The following is a 21,231-nucleotide window of genomic DNA, read 5'->3' on the forward strand; positions in this document are numbered from 1 at the left end:
GCTTTAAGCTGATTTATCAGTGGCGTTTTTCCGGTCCCAATTAACAGCGGATAACGAGGAGCCCCCCTGCTATATATATAATATAAGCATATAACTGTATGACCATTACAGAAGGGTAAATCTGAGTCAAGAAGACAGGTATAACTGAAATTTAACAGCATTATCTGCCCCTTTTACCAAACACTTTCTGCATTCACAGCAGGTCAGCCTAAGTTTTAAATGTTCTGAAAATGCAAATTTCACAACATCTTAGGAAGCTTCAAAGCTTCAACTGTGCATTTTTCCATCTTGATAACCAAGATGATAGCAGATCAAAGGCAACCACAAAGATGATATTAAATTCAAGCAATTTGAAGATTCGCCCAAATGAAAGTGGTATTGTACTTTGTAAATTTTTGCCATGAAAATCATTTCAGGTGAATTGCAAACCCCAACCAAGACCTGTTTTATGTGAATTGTAAAACTAATAATACCCATTTTATGTGAATTATAAAGTGCAGAGAAGATCTAAATTTCATGTAAAGCAAAAAATAAATAGCAAGGGGCAACTTTAAGTAGGATTCAGGGAGTACAATGAAGCTCTACATAGACTTAAAGTGAATTGTAATGCATTACCAAAAATTAGGATCATGCAAATTTTTAAGTTCTCCCAGGACAACAGTGTCATGTTATCTTTTCTCTACAATATAGAAAATTCTGTGAACCATCTGGAGATCAACATTAAAGATATGAAATGACAAGTCAAGTCACTAAAGCCACACAAACAAGGTATGTGTTTTCAAATTTGTTGAGGAAATGATGAATTGTCTGGAAATTTGCTCATAAACCGGCCACCAGGGTACAAAATTACTCTAAATTTAGCAAGATTTTGTCAAAATTATGACCAGAAATGATTGTTTACAGATGCAAATATTAACTCCCTAATGGCCACCAGGAGAAACATCACCTCAAAACAATACAACATCATTACTACATAATAACATGGCATCAGTGATACGAATCTGAAGCAAACTGGTAGACACTGATGAAAATTATCCCGAAAGAAGTAACAAACGGGAAACATGACCCATAAACAATTGTCATCACAATATGCTATGGTAAAGTTAAAATATTACCCGGTTATATTAATTTTCATTATAGCTATCAAGGGCAAACTTTTACCCCACATAAAAGATACACCTTATAACAACAACATACAGAGGAACCTTGATAACTCAGTGCAGTTAAGATGAAGAATTAGATAGAGTTTTGTAATCTTTTGCTATTTATACTGGAGTACAGGTAGTAAAGTGTGCTGGTGCTTTTAATGTGAGACACTTGCATTTTGTCTCTAGCATTACTACGCTCATCACTGGGCATTGGTCTTTTACTAGAAGCCAGTATGAAATGCTTAAAAGAGAGAGAGAAAAAATATCAATGTAAAGACTGAATTACACCCCCAGTATTAGAATTTTGAGAACATTGTATTTTGAGACTGGCTCAGTTCACAGGTGGATTACTGAATTATCAAGGATCCCATGTATGTGCATTTCAAAATAACAACACAACACACAATGTAATTCAATGTGATTCAAAGTTGAGGCAATCTGTTTAGACTTTAAGATAACATCTGAAGATGACCAAAAGAACAAAAGCTTAAAACAGAAAAGTAGTCCAAAATAATAATCTAGGAAATGTCAGCACCTGAACATAATAGGGCAAATAACTACATATCAATGTACAGTATGTGTATGGTACTTCGAATGATTAAGTGATCAGCTGAGCCACTGTTGAAATATCATTCAGATACGTTGACCCCCAATAAAATAAATACTGTATAAATCTCTAAACAGCCATTGGGAGGGGGTAACATTACCTAAAATCTTGACATCAAATAGCACCAAGCTAATGCATGTGTGTCAAATTTGAAGTAAATGAGTTGGGGCATTGTTGAGACATCATCTGGAACTAAATGGTAAATAAAATAATTAAATAATACAAAACCATGTACCTGGTGAGTGCATTTTTCCAGACGATTTCATGCAATATTGTCCAAAACACTGAAAATAAGACCAATTATAATTTAGCAAATATTTATTAAATTTGATTTGGAAGACAAAATTAATATATGGGGTCTTTTACCGTTGATATTAAATATAGTGCAGGGTACTAAACAAGTTCACCACAATTAGATATGACAACCTTATCCGATGGTTTTCCAGCTTTTGTTCCGCATTTCTGAAAATTAAACAAAGAATCATTAGCAATAATATCTCAGATATTTAGTGTACGTGTTTTACATTAGAGCACTTGGATTAATGTGGTTCATGGATCAACTTCATTAAAGACATCACAGTACAGTATATTGTGGCAGTTATATCTTCTGGAATTCCATTTACTGAACACAAAGTAAAGGGGTGAAAGCAGTTGAAAAACTGGATTTGGTGGTGACTGATCTCATACCCAAATTAGTGTGTATGATGCCACTACAGTATGTTTCTTTTGATGTTCTACTGTCAATTTCCTATTTAATAATAGTATTAATAAATATATGGAAGAAATGCTAAAGTCTTACCTCCATCTTCCTTATTACGTCTAAACCAGAGACGACCTGTCCAAACACAACGTGCTTATTGTCTAGCCACTCTGTACGCTCGGTGGTTAGGAAGAACTGAGATCCATTACTGTTGGGACCTGAATTAGCCATTGACAGTATTCCTGGACCTGAAAGCAAACATCAAAATACATGTATACTAGGTACTGTACCATATACTGTAGTGGTAAATCAGGTCTGTATCGTGAGCCAGATGCCAGCCAATTTGCTCAATTTTAATCTGGGCTCATTCAAATTGTTCCTAAACAAAATGATAATTTCTAAAATATTAGCTCAATCTCCATCTCTAAAACCTATTTGTATTTATTTCATTATTCAAGTGTCATTATAAATTGTCCCATTTGTCTCATAATTTACAACACAGCTGGCAAGTCATGGCCTTCATTCTTTCCAGCCTCTCCAAATCCTCTGTGGTACTTGCCTTGCTGATTTTGCCTTTGAAGTATTTTTGGACACGGAGATACATAAAATAATTACAACAATCTTTGTACAGTATTACTATGCTTCTTTTACCGAAGCCTCGGCCAACGGAATTTAGTTAAACGGACAGGAAAAATATATTCATTTGATAAATACTGTATAATAGTAGTCATCAGGGTTGGCTAATTGAAACCAAATGATTTCCTTAAAAGATTTAATGAGTAGAAAAAACCAACAGCTTGATCCATGTTTGTCTTGTCATGATGTGATCAGCTGCACAAATGTTGTAACACAAGTCAACAAATTATTTATAAAGACTAATCTTAGTTATTTCATAATTTACCTGTGTGCCTTAACTTGAAGTTTTCATCTTCAAACTTTGTACCGTAAATAGAGCGTCCACCTGTTCCATTATGATTTGTAAAGTCTCCTCCCTGGCACATAAAACCAGGAATAATACGATGAAAAGTAGAGCCTTGGTAGCCGTAGCCCTTCTCGTGGGTACACAGACAGCGGAAATTCTGTGAAAATATACATATGATGAGTGTTCACTGGCAATCACTAGATAAGATATGCTGGAGTTTAATAGCCACAAAAATTAAACTTGTTCTAGGATGGAAAACCACAAAAAACCCACTTGCCCAGGGGATAGCTACTTCTCAAGGGCAAATTTACATTAAAACTTTTATTTCTTGTCAAAGCTAACAAAGGGAATTTTCACAAGCAAATATATGCAAAATTCTTTATGATATTAAGAAGATCAAATAATTTTCTTTTGAATTTTAGTTTATTCATTTTGTGTAGCATTAATCTTAAAACAGGAATGATACCTTTATGTTTATACATCACTTCTCACTATGGTGCTCCCTCCTCCATACTGACACCCATCTTACCACTTCCTCACTCTATCCTTATATAATCAACCACTCTTCTATCCTGACACCCATCAAACTCACACACTTCCTCACTATCTATACACTAGCCTTACTAATATCCATCTTACCTACACACTATCCTTGTACAGGTACAAATCTATATACTGTACTGTACTCCTGCATATTGACATCCATCTCATCTGAACAAGACTTACTTCAGTCTTCAACTCCCTCTTTTCACTTGTCTAAATGTCTTATCCATTCTTTATTATATAGACCTGGGACCTGTCTCACACTGTCCACTGTTCTCATCTTCACTGCCTGTACTGTATTCTAACTCTCAACATACAATACCAACATCATCTTCCATTCCCTTTCATTCATTTTTATTGATAAGTTGTTCCTGTATGTAACGCAACAAGTCCTATCTCACCTCAGCAGTTTTAGGAACTACATCTGCCCTCAGCTGCATCGATATTCTTCCAATAAGGCTCTTTCCAATTTTTATATCAAAGTAAACTTGGGGATTTGTCTTCTTCTTCTTTGTCTTTGGTTCTTCTTCCTGCTAAGTGTAGCTTTATTAGTATTTTTGTGCCTTGTTCACAAATATCACAGAATAAAGAAATATATGAGTGTTTTAATTACCTTACCCATAAGAATGTTTGCATCTATAGTATATAAAAACAAGAAAGCCACTACTACTGGATGTATCAAATGAAGATTAAATGTACAGTTGGGGTCAAAAGTTCACTCCCTCCCAAAATGAAGCAGCATCGACCCCAAATGAGATAAAACAACGCACCCGCACCAGATGACGGTCAGGGTGAGTGAGTTCGGAGACTCATCCTCGTGAATCATTTTCACCACAGGGAGCAGTCCATGACTGTACCCTGTGACCTCATTCATACAACATTTGGCAATTTCACCATAATTCCCATAGAACATGTACTTTATTTAGATTCATTTGCTACCGAGTCAATAAAACATTACTGTATAGTAAAGTAACAAATAAAAACAAATAAAAAAATCCAACACTCAACCCCCAAGTGAGTTATTCAGTGGAATAAATTCCTGGTGATTTGTTTACATAGCGTGGCCACAGCTGCTTGTCTTGATGTTTATGGATATTTTTGGGCCTCAGGACCCCAACTAATTTTTTCCAATTAAAGTAAATCAATTAAACAATAACTTGTGATTTGATAATTCACAAAGTCTTCTGGTACCTAATCCGCAGATTATTACGACTCCACTGTACTGGACAATAATAATATCAAATGTACAAAGCTGACAGCTGGCTAGTTGTCTGAACTGATCAATCAACTAATTTACAGTAAAAAAAAAAAAAATATTTATAGATGGAATTTTTTTTTATTTCCTCAAAATAAGCCAAAAATTACCAATGTCCAAATGTTGATGCCCTCAGAACTGTCATGTTGGACTAAGAAGGCAAGTGACTACCTAGTGACTAACCCTATCATCAAACCATGTACATAATACTTACTGTTTCTTCTGCTGGCCGCTTAACAGTTTCAGTTGACTGCTGAGTACCCTCTGATGTTCCTTCTTCCCCTTCTCCACCTTCAGCATCTAACGTTGCCCCAGCATACTTATTCAACCATTCATCATCGGCCCACACAGCACGTGATGAGCCCTCCTTAGCTTTTTGTGGTTTTGCTAGATTTACACGAATTGTCCGACCAAACAGTTCACTTTCATTCTGCAAAACACAGAACAGTGTGAAAAATTAGTTGTGATACTACAGGTATGTAAAACTTGGGAAAAATAATTCTCCTTCCTTACCCAGTTTAGTTTCAAAGAATGTTGTAGTCAATTAATGATGAATAATAATTACCAGTAAGATGGTTATATCTTACCATATTATCAATTGCAGCTATTGCATCTTCCGGCAACTCAAACTCAATAAAGGCAAAGCCTCTGTGTTTCTCTGTCTCATAGTCGAGAGGAATTTGTATGTCAACAACATCACCAAATGGGATGAAGGCAGATCGCAACACATCCTCTGTCACTTCATCGGCTAACCCACCTGGAAAAGAGAATAAAATATCTTACAAACATATACTGTACAACACTATAGGGTTGGCTGATGCAATGTGTTTTAAACCAGTGGTATTTTCAAATTTCATACAAAAGTACTACTTTACATGCTTATTAAGGATCTGGGTTCACAATTTAAAAATTCTAGTAATTATTATTAATGACCATTAAAATAATTAAAAATATTCAGTAAATTATGCTGTGCCTGGATACTGTACATGTACTACAATTATACAGTATGACAATTATTACAAAATCCCCAGTAGCTTTATATTCTTATAGTTATTAAAAAATATGTAACAATACAATAGCTAGTTGGGTTTTTCTAATTCCTGACCTACAGAAGAAAACACTAGCTGCACAAGCTAACTGTAAAAGAACATATTTATTAATTATGACTGCCTTATCAAGACCAAAATGCTTCATATGGAAATTTAATGAGACAATTTTTATAATTTCACTCGTTTTCTTCATATTGTACTTTACGTAACACTTATATTCTGTGAATTAGCTTGCAAACAAAGGGTAATACTTGACGAGAAAGGTTTGGCCGTAGCAGCTGCCTGACAAAAGTTTTCCATTGAAGTAAATCCTCAATAAACATTCAATAAATGTAGGTAGATTATATCAATTGTATTTTTCAAATAGAATGTTCACTTGAAATTTAGATATTATTTTAGTTTCAGTCATCCAGGAATCGTAGGAATTTAACTATTGGGATCTGTAGTTTAGACAATTCTAAAAAACCTTTCTTGTACAGTATAGCATTTCCTATTCCAACACAAATTATTCAGGTTACATTTGGTAAAGAACACTAGCGAAAAAAATTTATTTTTCATGTGAAAAAGGTGATGGGTGGATAACGAAAAATGACCCAGGAGTTAAATAAATATATGTCGCATCATGTTCTTATAAGTGTTTGTCCATAAATAAACCCAACGTCGCATGACAATACTGTATGCCGGTATACTTAAAACTTACGATAAATCAGTATCAATATTAAATGATATATAACATACCGACGTAGAGGATTCTCTTGTTGCTGCTCGACATTGTAGCTGGGTAAACTATTTTCTCTTAGTTCACAGCATGAACGTAAATAGAGTGGAGGACGCCGAGAGACACACTGTATGTAAACAAACCTTTAAAGCTCATGAAACGAGAGACTCTCCACCCCACACCCCTAAATTTCATGATCCTCAATACGTAAAATTTTTATATGTTAGTAATAAATTTACCAAGAACATATGTTTATTAAATAACTTATTATAATTATCGAAGTGGTAAATTATATTTCTAGTAATCAAAATGCCTTTAAAACTTTAATGTGTATTTGTTTTTAACAATACATTCCTACCTTTAATTGCTCCTGAATACCTTGAGGATAGTGGTAGAGTCGCTCTTAATATTATTTGAAATAGCATAAAAGACTCCTTCTCCCTTAGTAGATTTTTCTTAATGCAGTGAATGACATAGTGCTATATGACATTTACAACACGATATTGACATAAAATAATATACTATTTACTGTTTTACAAATTATAGATTGGTATAGTTATTATCAATAAACTAATCCCAAAGATACTACTAGATGTACTATTATTACTAATATTCAAGACTCATCATTTGTCGTAATTGTCCATGGAGGCCAATTACATTAAATATCAGCGACGAATTTAATTTTAGAATACTTATTTTGGACAATTCTGGCTGGTTTTGGTGTTCCTTTATGAACAGACGTGCGAATTTTAATTACCCTTAGTCACATAATTTTTTTATATAATCGTGGCCATTCATTTAAAAACCTCAGGGAGGACAACTAAAAGACGAAATTTGTATCTGCTAATATTTGAAATAATGCAGAGGTATCATTTGCTGGAGTGGTTCAGGCTGCCTTCACCTCGAACTATCGAACTCGAACTGTTTAGCGACTGGCGTCACATCGGCCGCCTGCTGCCTGGGGTCGTGGTGACGAACGTAAACAACTCATATGGCGTGGAGGGAATTGTTTCTTTGAGTGAACCTCAACTGTTGCAATAACTGCAGTTTTCCACAAGGTAATGTGAAATTTTGAAGGTTATGTTAGTGTCCAATGCTTTGATAATTAGTGGGCGTATTTGACTATTTGTGCAGGGCAGTTTGGTCACTTCCATAATGGCCAGTGCAGTGTCTTGTACTCTTCTTGAAACAGGCAAAACGAATCATCCAAATTTGCCCAGTATAACTAAGCTATATTTGAACATACTTATGTTAGGGCTGGTTGGTCCGTTTTGCCATATTACAAGAGAGTTGTACGATGTTTACCCAAAATGAAACTTGGAAAATCCAAAGTTTGTGATGACAATAGGTAATGGTGGAGGAGACAGTTAGCACCAGAAAAAACTTATGAAATTGAACCAAATTTTCTGGAATTACTATTTCCATGATGCTAAACACGAAAATGTAAGCAAAAATGCACAGAATCTATTAGAACCTGACCTAACCTTACCAAACACCACCAAACTTCCTAACCTGTGCACTGTCGTTTCAATTGCCATCATCCAAACAACATCTGTTGAAAAAAAAAATCCAATATAAATCGCAATAAACACTGCCGATGAGATCGTCTTTGGGTCTTGACGTGTAACAATGACCTTGTACGTTCCACCATATACGACGACGTCAACAAACCAGTCGTCTCGTTGTAAAAGTCTGTCAAGGCGTCTCAGTGTGTTTGGTTCAGTTGGTTCTTGTGTGCGGTCATTAGTGTTTTTCACTCGTTTTTCTGCCAGATTTGTATTATATTTATTAAATAAACAGGTGAAGATCGCCTTAAAACATCAGGAAATAAAACTGAGGAGATTCATTGAATATCAAACAAAATATCCCGTGTCACTGGGGGTTGTACTGTACGAGGAGAGGGCTATCTTGTGCAGTCTGAGTAACAATTATCTTCTCAAGTTTTGACTAATGCATCGCGGAAAAGTTGAACACTGATGAATGTATATGTGTTCTTCGTAAACAGTTGGCAGTCCAGTGAAATCTTGGAAAGCTGTAGCAAGTTACATCATTAGGTGTGTGTCTGCATTTCACAACTAGAATAGCAAGTCCAATATTTTGAATCATTTCTAACCAGAAGTATAATCAGTTGGGTTTTAATAGACATCTGTCAAAGTTGGGAAGATACTGGTTTCTCACTGGCTTTTAGCCATGTCAATATTGTTCTTATTGTCCACTCTGTATCTGTGTTTTTCTTGCTAAATATACTGTTTCAATATTATTTAGACTGTTATCTTTGTTCATAGCCTACGGTGATGAGAGGCTACTTGAGAAATTAATTATCTAACAGGTATATATGGTAACTAACTTCAGTAGTTCTAGTTGCTATATACAGTCTCTTGACTAACTATAAATTGAGTAAATTGTCCTTGGATTCACTTAACTGCGGTTTTATGGTAGTCTTCATTTAGCTTAATGTAATGTGGTTGGGGGTAGGTAGTGGAAAATATATAGTAATAAAAGAGCCATTGAAACAAATAACTCTGCGACGGGGCAGTCTTTAATATTAACCATCTCTTATTTTCATGATTCCCATACACACAATTATTCAAGTTTTCCTCCTCCAGATATTCCCGGGGAGCTGTTTTACTCTGCCTTAATGGAACGATCAAGAGTTGGAGATGGTTCGTTTTGAGTGATCGCTGCAGCCATATGCCTGGAGAGGTAAGGTAAATTACTGTCCGAGTGTACTGAAGTGTGGAGATGTGTCAGTGGCTGTTGAATTTCTTTGATTATTATTCATTGTCATCTTGTTTAAAATTCGTATTTGAAGTTTGATTAGTGTTCTGGAAGTTAGATATCTCGGCAATGATGTCTCAAGGGCCTGATGTGTTGACGCGGATTTGATTCTGAGTAATAAGTCATATTTTTTTCGGATGCTCGAGTTTATTTGGTTCGTTTTGTGTTTGATCAATAGTGGTTCAGTCATACCTGGTCCCAAACACTCATACTACACTGTATCGGTCAAAATTAAACCCCAGTAGCTACATTTTTTTCGTACATAGATCACTGGCTGAGAACACAAAGGATTTATTACGATTTTCACACGTTGTACCGAGTAATGGAGTTGTGTACATCTCAGACCACATACAGTACACATACAAGGGAGAATTAGTAGAAACAATATTACGTCACAGTTAATGGCAAATACTAAGAAAAAAGGACAGGATACGTAGGGACGGTTAAACCTACATAGAGACACCAGTTAGACCTCTGTAGGAACCATGGTGTATTTTGATCATCACCCAACAACAATTACCACCACCAGCAGCCACACGTACACACCACATTACCACACAAAGACCATTTCTGGAGATACTCGCCACCTCTCTGCATGTCCCATCCTTAATTAAACCAAGAAGTCGGACGAATGTGTGAGGATGAGTATTACGATCACGAATGACATGATAGAGGACAAAGGGGGACGAAAACATGATAAGATGAAGTGAGAACGAAAAGACATGACGGAAGTGAGGGCGAAAAGACATAATGAAGTGAGAACGAGACACGATAGAGGGGAGTGAGGGCGAAAAGACATGATAGGGTGAAGTGAGAACGAGAGACGTGATTGGGGAAGTGAGAACGAGAGACATGATAGATTGAAGTGAGAACGAGAGAAATGATGGGGGAAGTGAGAACGAAAATATGACAGGAAAAGTTCGAGACATGACCGTAGAACGTACAAAGTTATGGGCCAGGTTAAAATGACATGATAAGCACTCTAGGTTTAAATGACATGACAAAATAGAAGGTAAGATTTGAATTCCATGACACACACACACACGGGTGCACTATTCTAAATCAGTTCTGGAAAGCGTTTTATAAATACCATTATACTCGACATAGAGCAAGCAAGTAATCCCACCGAACGTACCCTGTGACCCCCCCCCTCCCTCCCTCTTTTCTCCTCACAACACGCGGGGAGATGAGGAGTATTTCTTTTTCCTGGAAGGTGGTGGTAATATCCCTCTTGCACGATTAGTATTTACAAAGATTCGTATTATAAATATTACTCTTGGTAAAGGTATAATATTGCTCCTAACTTTCCGGTGATTTTTACAGGTTCGTGCTTTAAATTATGAGTATGCAAATAATTGATTCGCTAAGCTACGACATAAAGATACCGCAACGCCCAAAATTGCAGTGAGATTGCCGCAAGTACACGCGTTCCCTTAATTCCGGTTGGAGATGAAATTTAGTGTACGAACTTTTGAGAATCCCAGTACAGGGTTGCCAGCGCTCGGGAGTGTGATGGCGGTGGTAGGTGAGAGGTAGTGGAGTTTTCTGCTGAGTGAACGAGTTCTAACTGAGGCTGTGAGAGGTGCAGGTCGTTATGCATCGTCTGGAGGGGATGGAGAGAGAGGTGAAAGGTCGGGTGAGGTTGTATAAGTCCAATTTGCTTTATAAAGATTAAAATAAATATTTTTTTTAGTGTAAACAAACTTACTGTTGTATGAATTGGTCTTTGTTCTTTCATAATAAGAGTTTGAAATACCCATCTAACAAGCAACACGTTTACGTAGCTATGAAACATTGTTATGAATATTAATGGAGAAAGATTTATTAGAATATGTGAGACTCGCATCATAGAAAACGGTTCCCAGCGGGACGCGAAAGAAAGTGGGAATCTGGTAGCGGATGAGGGGTCGGTAAAATAAAGTAGATCTTGGACCTGCAACATTTCAGACCATTCAGAAACACTTTGTGGTCGTCCAAACTTTACTCTATGGCGCAACTTGTGTATTCCCAGGAAAATGTCTCCTGATCCGAACGACTATTCTGCGCTTCACGTGGCTGCTAGAAGAGCTTCTGATTGTAGTTATATCAGAGCTCGAACATGAAACAATTTCTAATTCTTTCTAATATTAATACCAAGAAGGTTACTAGTATTTTGGAATAATTATAAGCGGTGGCATATGAAGGAATTTATATTTTTACCTTGTACCTGAGGTTGCTAAAAACCGGGAGTATTCCAAGTGTGTATTGACCGGTGCGCTGTTTCCCCGCCACCTTACTGGCGGGCACCGTAAAGCCTAGTGTTGGTCGGGGGGAACTCGGCGGTGAGGGGTGGCGGCCTTGACCCTTCCAGCACCCACACATAAGGCTCACTACTCTCACAGGCTCCACCAACTGCTGGCGGTCTCCACCCTTCGGTGGATTTCTCGCTGTGTAACGTTCGTGGTAAAAGTTTTCTCTCCCTATCATTTATTACGCCAGCCACATCACGTTTCCTAGAGTGGTAAAGAATGACTCAGCCGATAGCTATAAGAAAATATCAGTTAGTTAATGGAAAAATAATTCGATAAATGATGAAGTAATGAATGGTATTGAGGATTTCAGTGCGACAATAATCCGTATCAACTGAAAAAAGCAAGATGGTAGTGAGAGGAGTTGCCATCGGCTGTAGTCTGGTATTATTCAGCAGTCAGTGAGGTGTGTGTGAGTGAGAGAGTACCGGCTAAAGGTTCCCCGGTACACCCAGTCCTATCTCAGGGATAGGGACCACCACACCTCACCATGGAGTCCGACAGTGTTAATAGTGAGTACTGGATAGTTGAGTTACCCCTTCTGAAGACGACCGCCTCTTCTCTCGGTATAGATCCTGGGTGGGCGGGTGCGGATGCTGGGACATTCTAGGTTTATAGCGCCTACTGTGCCATGTTGCATAGACGCGGGAGATGGTCTTTGGCGGGGAGGGAAAAGACGTCTGGACCTGCTGCCCTCCCAAAACATTCTCCACAGGCCAATTATCCCCAAACATTTAGTCCAATTATTAATCTTTTTCTAATTAATAATAGAACGAAAAATTATAACCCAAACTATTGATCCAGGAGAGATATTGTCGTTAATGTTGTTATGTTGCACGGGAAATTATAATGGATTATTTTGGAAAGTGTGCAGCAAGCGTGAGACGGGTCCTTCACAGAGCGGCCCCCCCTGCCTCGATTGGTCTCCCTTTAACGTCGTCTATGTGTCGCTCCTCACCAATTTTATGACCATTTTCTCATATTCCGCCCCGTGGGATATGTCTTATTACCCTTGTTATGAGAGCTTCCCTGGGACTGTGTGGCGTGTGGTAGTAGTAGTGGTGGTTGTTGTGGTAGGGTGTGTGGTGTGGTTGGGATTGTGGTAGGGCGTGTGGTTGGGATTGTGAGAGGGCGTGTTGTTGTGGTTGGCATTGTGGTAGTAGTGGTGATAGGACGTGCGTGCTGTAAGGTAGAGTGTTGTGTTATTGTTATCGTGGTGTTATGAGTATTCTGGTGTTTATATTAGTAAGGCTTGGTGCGTATGGGTGGTGGTAGTTGTGGTAGTGAATAGTTGTTGCGGTGGTATTTGTGATATAACCATGGGGGTGTGCTGGTGGTGGTTGTGGTTGGGAGCGTGGGTTGTGATGTTAGTTGACATGACTGACTGAGACAACTTTTCGTCCGACCTTCGCTAAGTTTAGGTTAGGCTAGGTTCAGTTAGGATGAAGCTATGTTAAGTTAGTGTACAGTATGTTAGTTTGCCTTGAAATGTGGGTGGCGTTATCCATTGATTTATGCATACATTTGTTTTATTATATTATGTAGTGGGACAATATTTATGATAATAAATTAATAATAATGATGATATTGACAATGACATTTTCCAAAATGGTTGTAACAACATCACCACTGTTAATAACACAACTACCGGAAGTAATTAATTATAATAATAAAAAAAATAAATAATAATACTACTAATAATACTATCATCATGGCAGCTTCCCGCTTTTCGCCCCCAATTAGTCCTAAGTGAAAGTGTAATTAAATATCGTATTGAAACACCAACAAAACTGTCTTGATTTTTACCCTGACACAAACTGCGCTTAATTTTTCTTCCCAACTCATTAGATCAGAATAATTAATGTCAATAAAATGTAACGAGCACAGTTACTGTAGATTTGTCTTTCATCTGAAATATATAAGTACAAGAATCCAAAACGAGTTTAATAATATAACGAAATTGAACTAAATGTTTGGTTAGATTTAATTGTTTATTTGGAATTCATATAAATACCCACTATATAAACATTATATTTATGAAGAGTAATTCATTTCCAAGCGAAAATAACCTGCCAAAAGTGTTTATTCTCGCGGTCTCTGAAATAAACATGGCAACATTGCTTATGCCTCTGCGGATAAGAACGAAGATTACTTTTCTTCAATAGCAAAAATCCCTTGGTCATTTGCCTATATATTTGACAAGATCAGATTATATAAAAACATTTGGAATGTATAAACAAGAGCATATTTAAAGCGCTACCTTGTAAGGTGAGCCTAGTTTTTGAAACTTGGGTGTGTGTAATCGTAGAGTTGAGAGAGAGAGAGAGTGTGATGTGTGTTTGTTAGGTTTGTGTGTGTGTGTGCATGTGTGGTGTACGTTTGTGTGTTGTACGTTTGTGTGTTGTACGTTTGTGTGTTGTACGTTTGTGTGTGTGTGTAATAATAATAATAATAATAATTAACGGTTTATTGAAAGAGCTTGGCAGCCAGAAGGCTGAAAATTTACAGTTACATATTTGGGGAATGGGTTACGAATTACAAATAATATACAAGTAACATAAGTGACACAAATAAGACATATAATAACTTAGATGGGGATCAGCTCAAACTACAGTTCATTTCAACATAGTGACAGTGTAAGGAGCAGTTCGTGCACGTATGGGCTGGATGCGTGTGTGTGTGTGTGTGTGTGTGTGTGTGTGTGTGTGTGTGTGTGTGTGTGTGTGTGTGTGTGTGTGTGTGTACGACAAGTGTTGTGATGAGCGTGCTGGTTTGTTTGTTAAGCCATTCTTATCACATCGTTAAGGAGTCTCAGAGTGTAATAGTCGAGTGGATGCGGCGCCACTATTATAAATATGTGTCTGGTGGTGTCGTTTTGTATATGTGATGATAATATTTAATCAGAGAATCGCGACTCTTGGGTCTGACTTGTCTGTCACCATGGCTGTTTTTGGTGAGATAATGAGGTAAACAGATGCTCATAGATCACTCGGCTGCCTTATCTGGGTTAACAATATGCTGGTACGCTAGGAAAGGGACCACCACCACCGTGTTTACGAAATGGAGAAGGGATACACGTGCAAGCACACACACACACACACACACACACACACACACACACACACACACACACACACACATACATACATCCATCCATCGTAAGCAAATGGTCATGGATAATGGTCATAGATTCGACCCCAAGCCTTAATAGAGATCCAAGTGGACTCGCCAGTAAATAAGTACAGTGTCGGGTGTTGGTGCCTCAAGTAACCAGTCAACCAACATCCTGCCTACGGGAGGGGGTGACTGACCAACCACCTGCTGCCTCACCCCCCACCATAACCAGATAAAGGGCTTGTATCATCATCATTATCACCATCATCATCACATTGTTATTATTATTATTATCATCATCATCATCATCATCATCATCATCATCATCATCATCATCATCATCATCATCATTTTCCTAAGCACTAAGCATACAGTATTTATGATCGTGCTTAGGAGGCTTTACTGTGAAAAATGTACGCACGAGTCTCCATCTGCTGCAGAAAACCGCGTAATCAACTCCATTTAAATCGTTTTACGCTAGAGATGGGGTGTCTTGCCCCTCCTGCCCTCGCGGACCCCACGTGTCCTGCCCCTCGCGGACCCCCTAAACACAGCTGTTGGTAGAAAACGCTTGTAATTCACCAAACTATTCCTGAACAGTGATGCCCAAGACCTATAAATCACGCGTCAAGGCATGGTTGGTTTTAGTGTGGTTTTATGAGGATTTATTTTCACACTCTTGGTTACGTAGTGTGGAGGATAGTTATGGTAAATACTCCTTGTAATTGAGTACTCTATGATCTACTCACTTCAGCTAAAACACAGACATTCCCCTTCAGAGTCCACCTTACCTGGTTAAGTTCATTTTATACTAGTTAGGAAACAGTTATGAAGCAGAAACAAGTTAATGTATAGTGGTGATGTTATTTTTGGGTGTTACACTCAAGTGCTTTAACTCTGCCGCTTGAGTGTATTCTTATATCTTTGAGTCACGTGCAGTTCGTACTTTAGTGAATCTGTTTACACCATGTTGATAATTTTGACTAACTTGATAATCGAAATTTGTTGATACTATGTGTAAATAACTTGGCTAACTCAAGCCATAGGGTTTCAAATGTAACTTTAGACCACGGGACGAATTATTACTATTGAATCAGAATCCCGAATGGAATCTTGGAAATGAGCTCCCGTACAAGAGAAGGGGAAAAAGTTGTTGTGGCGCGGATGTTGTTTACAAACAAATGAGTTGAGCCGAGTGGTGACGGGCGCTGGAGAAACACTCACCCCCGGGCTAACCATCTCGTTGTTCAGGATCCACTCTGCCTGATTGGCCCTTACCTCACTTTTTGTTGGCCTCCATACTGATGATGATGCTGACAGTGTTTCCCTTACAGCATACAAATAGGATTACGTTGATATCCAAGTCAGCAAGTTGTTGTTGTTTCAAATAACTACATCGACTGTGACTTGTGCAGTTAGTTTTCGGTACCAATGTGTTTTCGAAGTCGTCAAAAATATGATTGTGGCAGCAGTCTCGTGTGTCATCTGTACTGGAAAGGGGATGATTAGTAACTGTTTCAAGCAACAGTAAACTAAGTCACTACTGCAACAGAACATAAATCCTTGCAACATTAGCACACTTGTCCCCGTATACAACATAAGCGACACTCACTAGTCATGCCGTTCAATACCTCTAACACACTACACTAGGTTAAAGACGCACCAGACCTCACTTCTCGCGTCTCAGAGGTGTGAATTCTACAGGAACCAACGGGACAAAACACCGCTGTGGCATCTGGCGGGTGACCTTGTTATCTCACTAAATTCATTATGGTGCGTGTTGTGTGTTTTCCCAGATGTTAGATGGAGTAATTTGGACCCTGTGCATATAGGAACTCTTCAGGCCAATTGCACCATTATAGACCTGGTATTGGATTACTAGTTCAAGGTATTATTGTTTGTTTCTAATAATGAATTAAAATTGTGGGGGGTCATCATTTAGGAGTCGGAAAGAATTTAGCTTAATTACCATAACTGATGTTTTGATTAGGTAAAGTTGTCTTAGGTAGGTGCCAGAAGCTTAGTTAGACGCGATAGCTGGTGTGTTTCAGGGTGAATAGGTGTGTGTGTGTGTGTGTGTGTGTGTGTGTGTGTGTGTGTGTGTGTGTGATCAATGGTTATGAGGCTTTTGGGAGTGCCGTCACGAACCCAGGATGGATTTTTCTGACAATAGACGGACTTTACGGCCCCGAATGTTGTAGCGTGGTTAGGTATAGGGCTGGAAACGACCCGCGGGAAAACGGCCGTGGGGGAGACGTGACGCGGGAAGATTTGGCCGTGGGGGAGACGTGACGCAGGAAGAGTTGGCCGTGGGGGAGACGTGACGCGGGAAGATTTGGCCGTGGGGAGACGTGAAGAGAGGAAGAGTTGGCCGTGGGGAGACGTGACGCAGGAAAGAGTTGGCCGTGGGGGAGACGTGACGCAGGGAGAATTGGCCGTGGGGGAGACGTGACGCAGGAAGAGTTGGCCGTGGGGGAGACGTGACGCAGGGAGATTTGGCCGTGGGGGAGATGTGACGCAGGAAGACTTGTTCATGGGGGAAACGTGACGCGGGAAGACTTGGCCGGGAAAAGAAGGTACTACGAGCCTAGCTAATTGCTGCAGCTTTATTCGGCCAATTTCACTTAACATTGGGAGTGTGGACTGATGCTTTTGAATTGCATTGTTCTTTTTCTCATAACAATAACAGGTTTTCAAATCAATATGAGAACAAGTTGATATGCCGCTAACTTCAGTCAACGTTCTAACCCAAAAGACGCAGGTTCGATCCCCTGACACACCCAGCCACCCAGGGAATACAAATATACAGAAATACACACAAAAATATGTCTGGTTATATTTAAAGCCGAAAATACTTGTATACGTCGTAATAGACAAAAAATTATACTCCATTTATACACAACAAAGGAAAGGTTTATTACACTATTGTAGCCATTAAGTGTCATTATTGTACTCGTGTGTAAAATGGTTGGTTGGTTCGTCGGCCCATTTGTGGTAAATAATTGTATTGTAATATTATTTGGTGTTTGTCTGGTAAGCAATGGGTAATTATACCTTTCTCCAGCTCATGTATTAATGTTTATCTGTCTGAGGTCATGTTGGCAGGTAGGTTAGTTATGTTATTACCGTATTATTATTATTATTATTATTATTATTATTATTATTATTATTATTATTATTATTATTATTATTATTATTATTATTATTATATGCCGTAGTTAGTATTATCATTATTCCTTGGGTATAATTATTTTTGTAATTAGTATAGTTATCATTATTCTTGTCATGGTTATTATTTTTGTGCTGTTATTAATATTCTGGAAACATGAGGTACAAACATTACACATTCATGTCGAGTCGAAGCTGCACAAACATGTTTATGGTTTAGAGTAATGAATTTCGGGACCTAACTGCTGTGTTCATTTGATTATTAATACAAGTAGCTAATTATTTATTCCCCTTGTGGTTTATTTAAAGAATAGGTTAGGTGTGTAATCAAGTATTTTATTATATGAATTCCTGTTACTTGGGTTTTATTCACGAATGAACAGAGAGCGTCCGTCATGTAGGTTGTGATTGGTTTGAGCGAGTGATGTTTAAGCTGCGATTAGTTAGAGCGAGTGACGTCATTTAGGTTATGATTTGTTAGAGCGAGTGACGTCAATTTAGGTTGTAATTGGTTAGAGTAAGTGACGTAATTTTTTTCAACGCGTATATACCTGACTTGACTAATTTCTCGGCCAGTGCTTCATCATATTTTAACAAGAATCCACTTTCTTAACACTGACTTTTTAAATTTTTATATTTTAGTGGTATGTACATATTATTAACTGCAAGTGAAACAAAAGAACATCGGGATTGATTTGTAGTGAATGAGCTGGCGTCTGGTCCCCTGTTGTGTGGTGACAACAGGTGTGGATGAGCGGAATGACGGCGTCTGATTGGTAGATTCGCAAACAAGGGAGACGAACCTAAACTTACTATGCCTATTGTGTTAAAAATGATTAATTACTTAGAATGTCTGTAAATGAGCGCATAATTTTATTTCAGCCAATTTGAAATAATTTGATTTGAGCCAATATGAAATAAAATTAAGGTAATGACCGCGTTACAGTCATAAATTTCTGATGTTAAATACTGAAAAGGATTTTTTCTCGCTTCCCTTGCTACCGAATCAGCCAATCAGAAGCCGTCGTTCCAAATTTATACCTTTAATCTATTTTACAGGAATATGGAGGTGTGAGGGTGTGTGTGGAGGGGTGAGGGTGTGTGTGGAGGGGTGAGGGTGTGTGTGGAGGGGTGAGGGTGTGTGTGGAGGTGTGAGGATGTGTGGGGGAATGCAGCAAAAGAGTGGATAAAGTGGTCGCCTCCTCTCCATAGGCTCACAGTTCGATCCCGGGGCATTCGCAGGGAGGGTCTAGGAGGAGGGGGAGAGGCTGGAGGGTCTTGGAAGGAAGAGGAGGGGGAGGAGGAAGGGCACGAGGGGTAGGTCTTTCAAATGGCACATGGCGAGAGCTCAACTAACCTATCCACGCGTTATTAAGAGAGCATTCAGGAGTAATGAGGCGGGGCAGGGCAAGGGAGGGCAGGGGAGCGGTTCACCAATATACTGTGGAAAGGCTTTTAATGAGTGAGACGCCCAGGGGGGGGGGGGTCATTATGTGGGTAAACAGTTCAATCCTAATTACTCGAGTCACTGTGGTGGCTCTCTCGTCCACCTATACCTGTGTTATTAGTTAAAAGATGTTTTGTCTTAGTGTGAAGAAGTTTGTTATAGAAAAGGTTATAAAAAGTTGTTATAAAAGGGTTGTGAGGTGTGTGTGTGTGTACATGTGGACGGACAGGTATTTGCGTGTGAATTAGTCATGCCGTCACTATTGAATCTCTGAAACTCTATCATCTGAAGGTCAAATACCCGGATGTAAAAACTTACATAAGCTGAACGAGAGAAAACTTTACCAGCTTTTTCATTTCACTTATATTTTCATGTCACTTATACATTTTCATTTCATTTATACATTTACATAATATTTTTTACGGGTAAATTAAATTATCGCTTATACGCCGTCACTGGGCAACCTTTCACTTCTAATTAATTTTACACTATTACTTAATTTAGTTATCTATTAATCATATAATTTCGCCCTAACTTGCACCATCAACATAACTTAAATTAATCTAACCTAACCTCACACCTCAAAATAGTGTTAGGGTGGTTAATCTTCAGGTGAATTATACTGGGGTGGATATTCTTCAGATAATCCTGTTATAACCACACAGACTTTGGTTATACTTAAGAGGATATAATCAAACTTCACGAGGGTTAAACGTGTATTTAGCGAAGAAGATCCTGGAGTTGTGACCAAGTTGTGTCGGGTTGTGTTAGGTCGTGTTAGGTCAGCTACTGTATATCGAGTTTAACCAGAGAAGTGGGTGTTGTTGATGGAAATTGATTTAATGATCTTATTTTGTTTATAATGACGTATATAAGCTCCGCCCTCTCTTTTGGCGTCCTTAGCAACCGTGTAAATTATTTGATGCTGATTGGTAGTTGGTTGTTAAGTAAATCCTGACGTCACATTGATAAATATACCACCATAATGTTTCTTTTCACGGCTCATTTAACAGCTAAGTACATTACGAATTTTAATGGTTAATAAAAAAAAATAAATGTTGAGGTAAGTTAATCAGATCGTTCATAACTCCGGGAAGATCAGAATAAGACGAGTCATATAGTACAGAGGGTGAGCGGCCGATCGTCTTTTGTTCTCGTTCCGCCTAAAATATGACCGCCAATATTCCTCTTATTGGAAGGCTTTATTAAGTCTATCCATCCATGTTACGGTCTACTTATTAACTCCCCCCTCTCTCCCTTTTTTATTATTTATTTGTTTTTGTAGAATTTTCTTTCTGGTTTATTGAAGAAAATGGGATCTGTTGGTTTGTTAGGTTTGCTTGGTATGGATGAAGGCCCCCCACCCGCACACACTGGCTTATACTGTACAATATATAGTAGTGACAAGTGATCGCGGGCCCTTCGTGCCCAGTGAAAGTTTGAAGGCTCGTGCTTGGCTAGCGTACAGCGAATGAGGGTGCGCCAAGTTCGTGG

The 21,231-nt window shown here is 38.4% G+C and overlaps 2 protein-coding genes across 5 annotated transcripts in view; one reads left to right on the forward strand and one right to left on the reverse strand.

Moving 5' to 3' along the window:
* Positions 1–535: 535 nt before the first annotated feature.
* LOC121856833 (peptidyl-prolyl cis-trans isomerase E-like) lies at positions 536–7,100 on the reverse strand. Of its 3 annotated transcripts, none has more exons than XM_042352574.1 (7): positions 6,963–7,100; positions 5,763–5,932; positions 5,390–5,605; positions 4,322–4,450; positions 3,357–3,534; positions 2,555–2,703; positions 536–2,217 (listed from the first exon to the last, which is right to left on the reverse strand). In XM_042352574.1, the coding sequence occupies exons 1-7, from the start codon at positions 6,994–6,996 to the stop codon at positions 2,149–2,151; spliced, it is 945 nt and encodes a 314-aa protein (XP_042208508.1). In that variant the 5' UTR covers positions 6,997–7,100; the 3' UTR covers positions 536–2,148. The 3 variants fall into 3 exon arrangements, with proteins under 3 accessions (XP_042208508.1, XP_042208507.1, XP_042208509.1); XM_042352573.1 differs by having other exon boundaries at positions 4,322–4,453; XM_042352575.1 differs by lacking the exon at positions 4,322–4,450.
* Positions 7,101–12,418: 5,318 nt separating this feature from the next.
* Positions 12,419–21,231, forward strand: part of LOC121856803 (sodium-independent sulfate anion transporter-like) — a 38,451-nt gene continuing 29,638 nt past the window's right edge. For both annotated transcript variants that reach the window (XM_042352522.1, XM_042352521.1), the window contains exon 1: positions 12,419–12,520. In XM_042352522.1, coding sequence (XP_042208456.1) covers positions 12,499–12,520 — 22 coding nt within the window. In that variant the 5' untranslated portion in view covers positions 12,419–12,498. The remainder of the gene's footprint in view (positions 12,521–21,231) is intronic.

Source organism: Homarus americanus, unplaced genomic scaffold (assembly GCF_018991925.1).
Source record: "Homarus americanus isolate GMGI-L3 unplaced genomic scaffold, GMGI_Hamer_2.0 scaffold43075, whole genome shotgun sequence".
Lineage (NCBI taxonomy): Eukaryota > Metazoa > Arthropoda > Malacostraca > Decapoda > Nephropidae > Homarus > Homarus americanus.

Excerpts from the sequence above, each read along its gene's own strand:
- LOC121856833 (XM_042352573.1), bottom strand. The coding sequence starts at position 6,996 with ATGTCGAGCAGCAACAAGAGAATCCTCTACGTCG. Across the intron at positions 4,454-5,389 it reads AGCGGCCAGCAGAAGAAACA|CAGGAAGAAGAACCAAAGAC; the intron begins GTAAGTATTATG and ends AGCTACACTTAG. Across the intron at positions 2,218-2,554 it reads ACGTAATAAGGAAGATGGAG|AAATGCGGAACAAAAGCTGG; the intron begins GTAAGACTTTAG and ends TTTAATTTTCAG.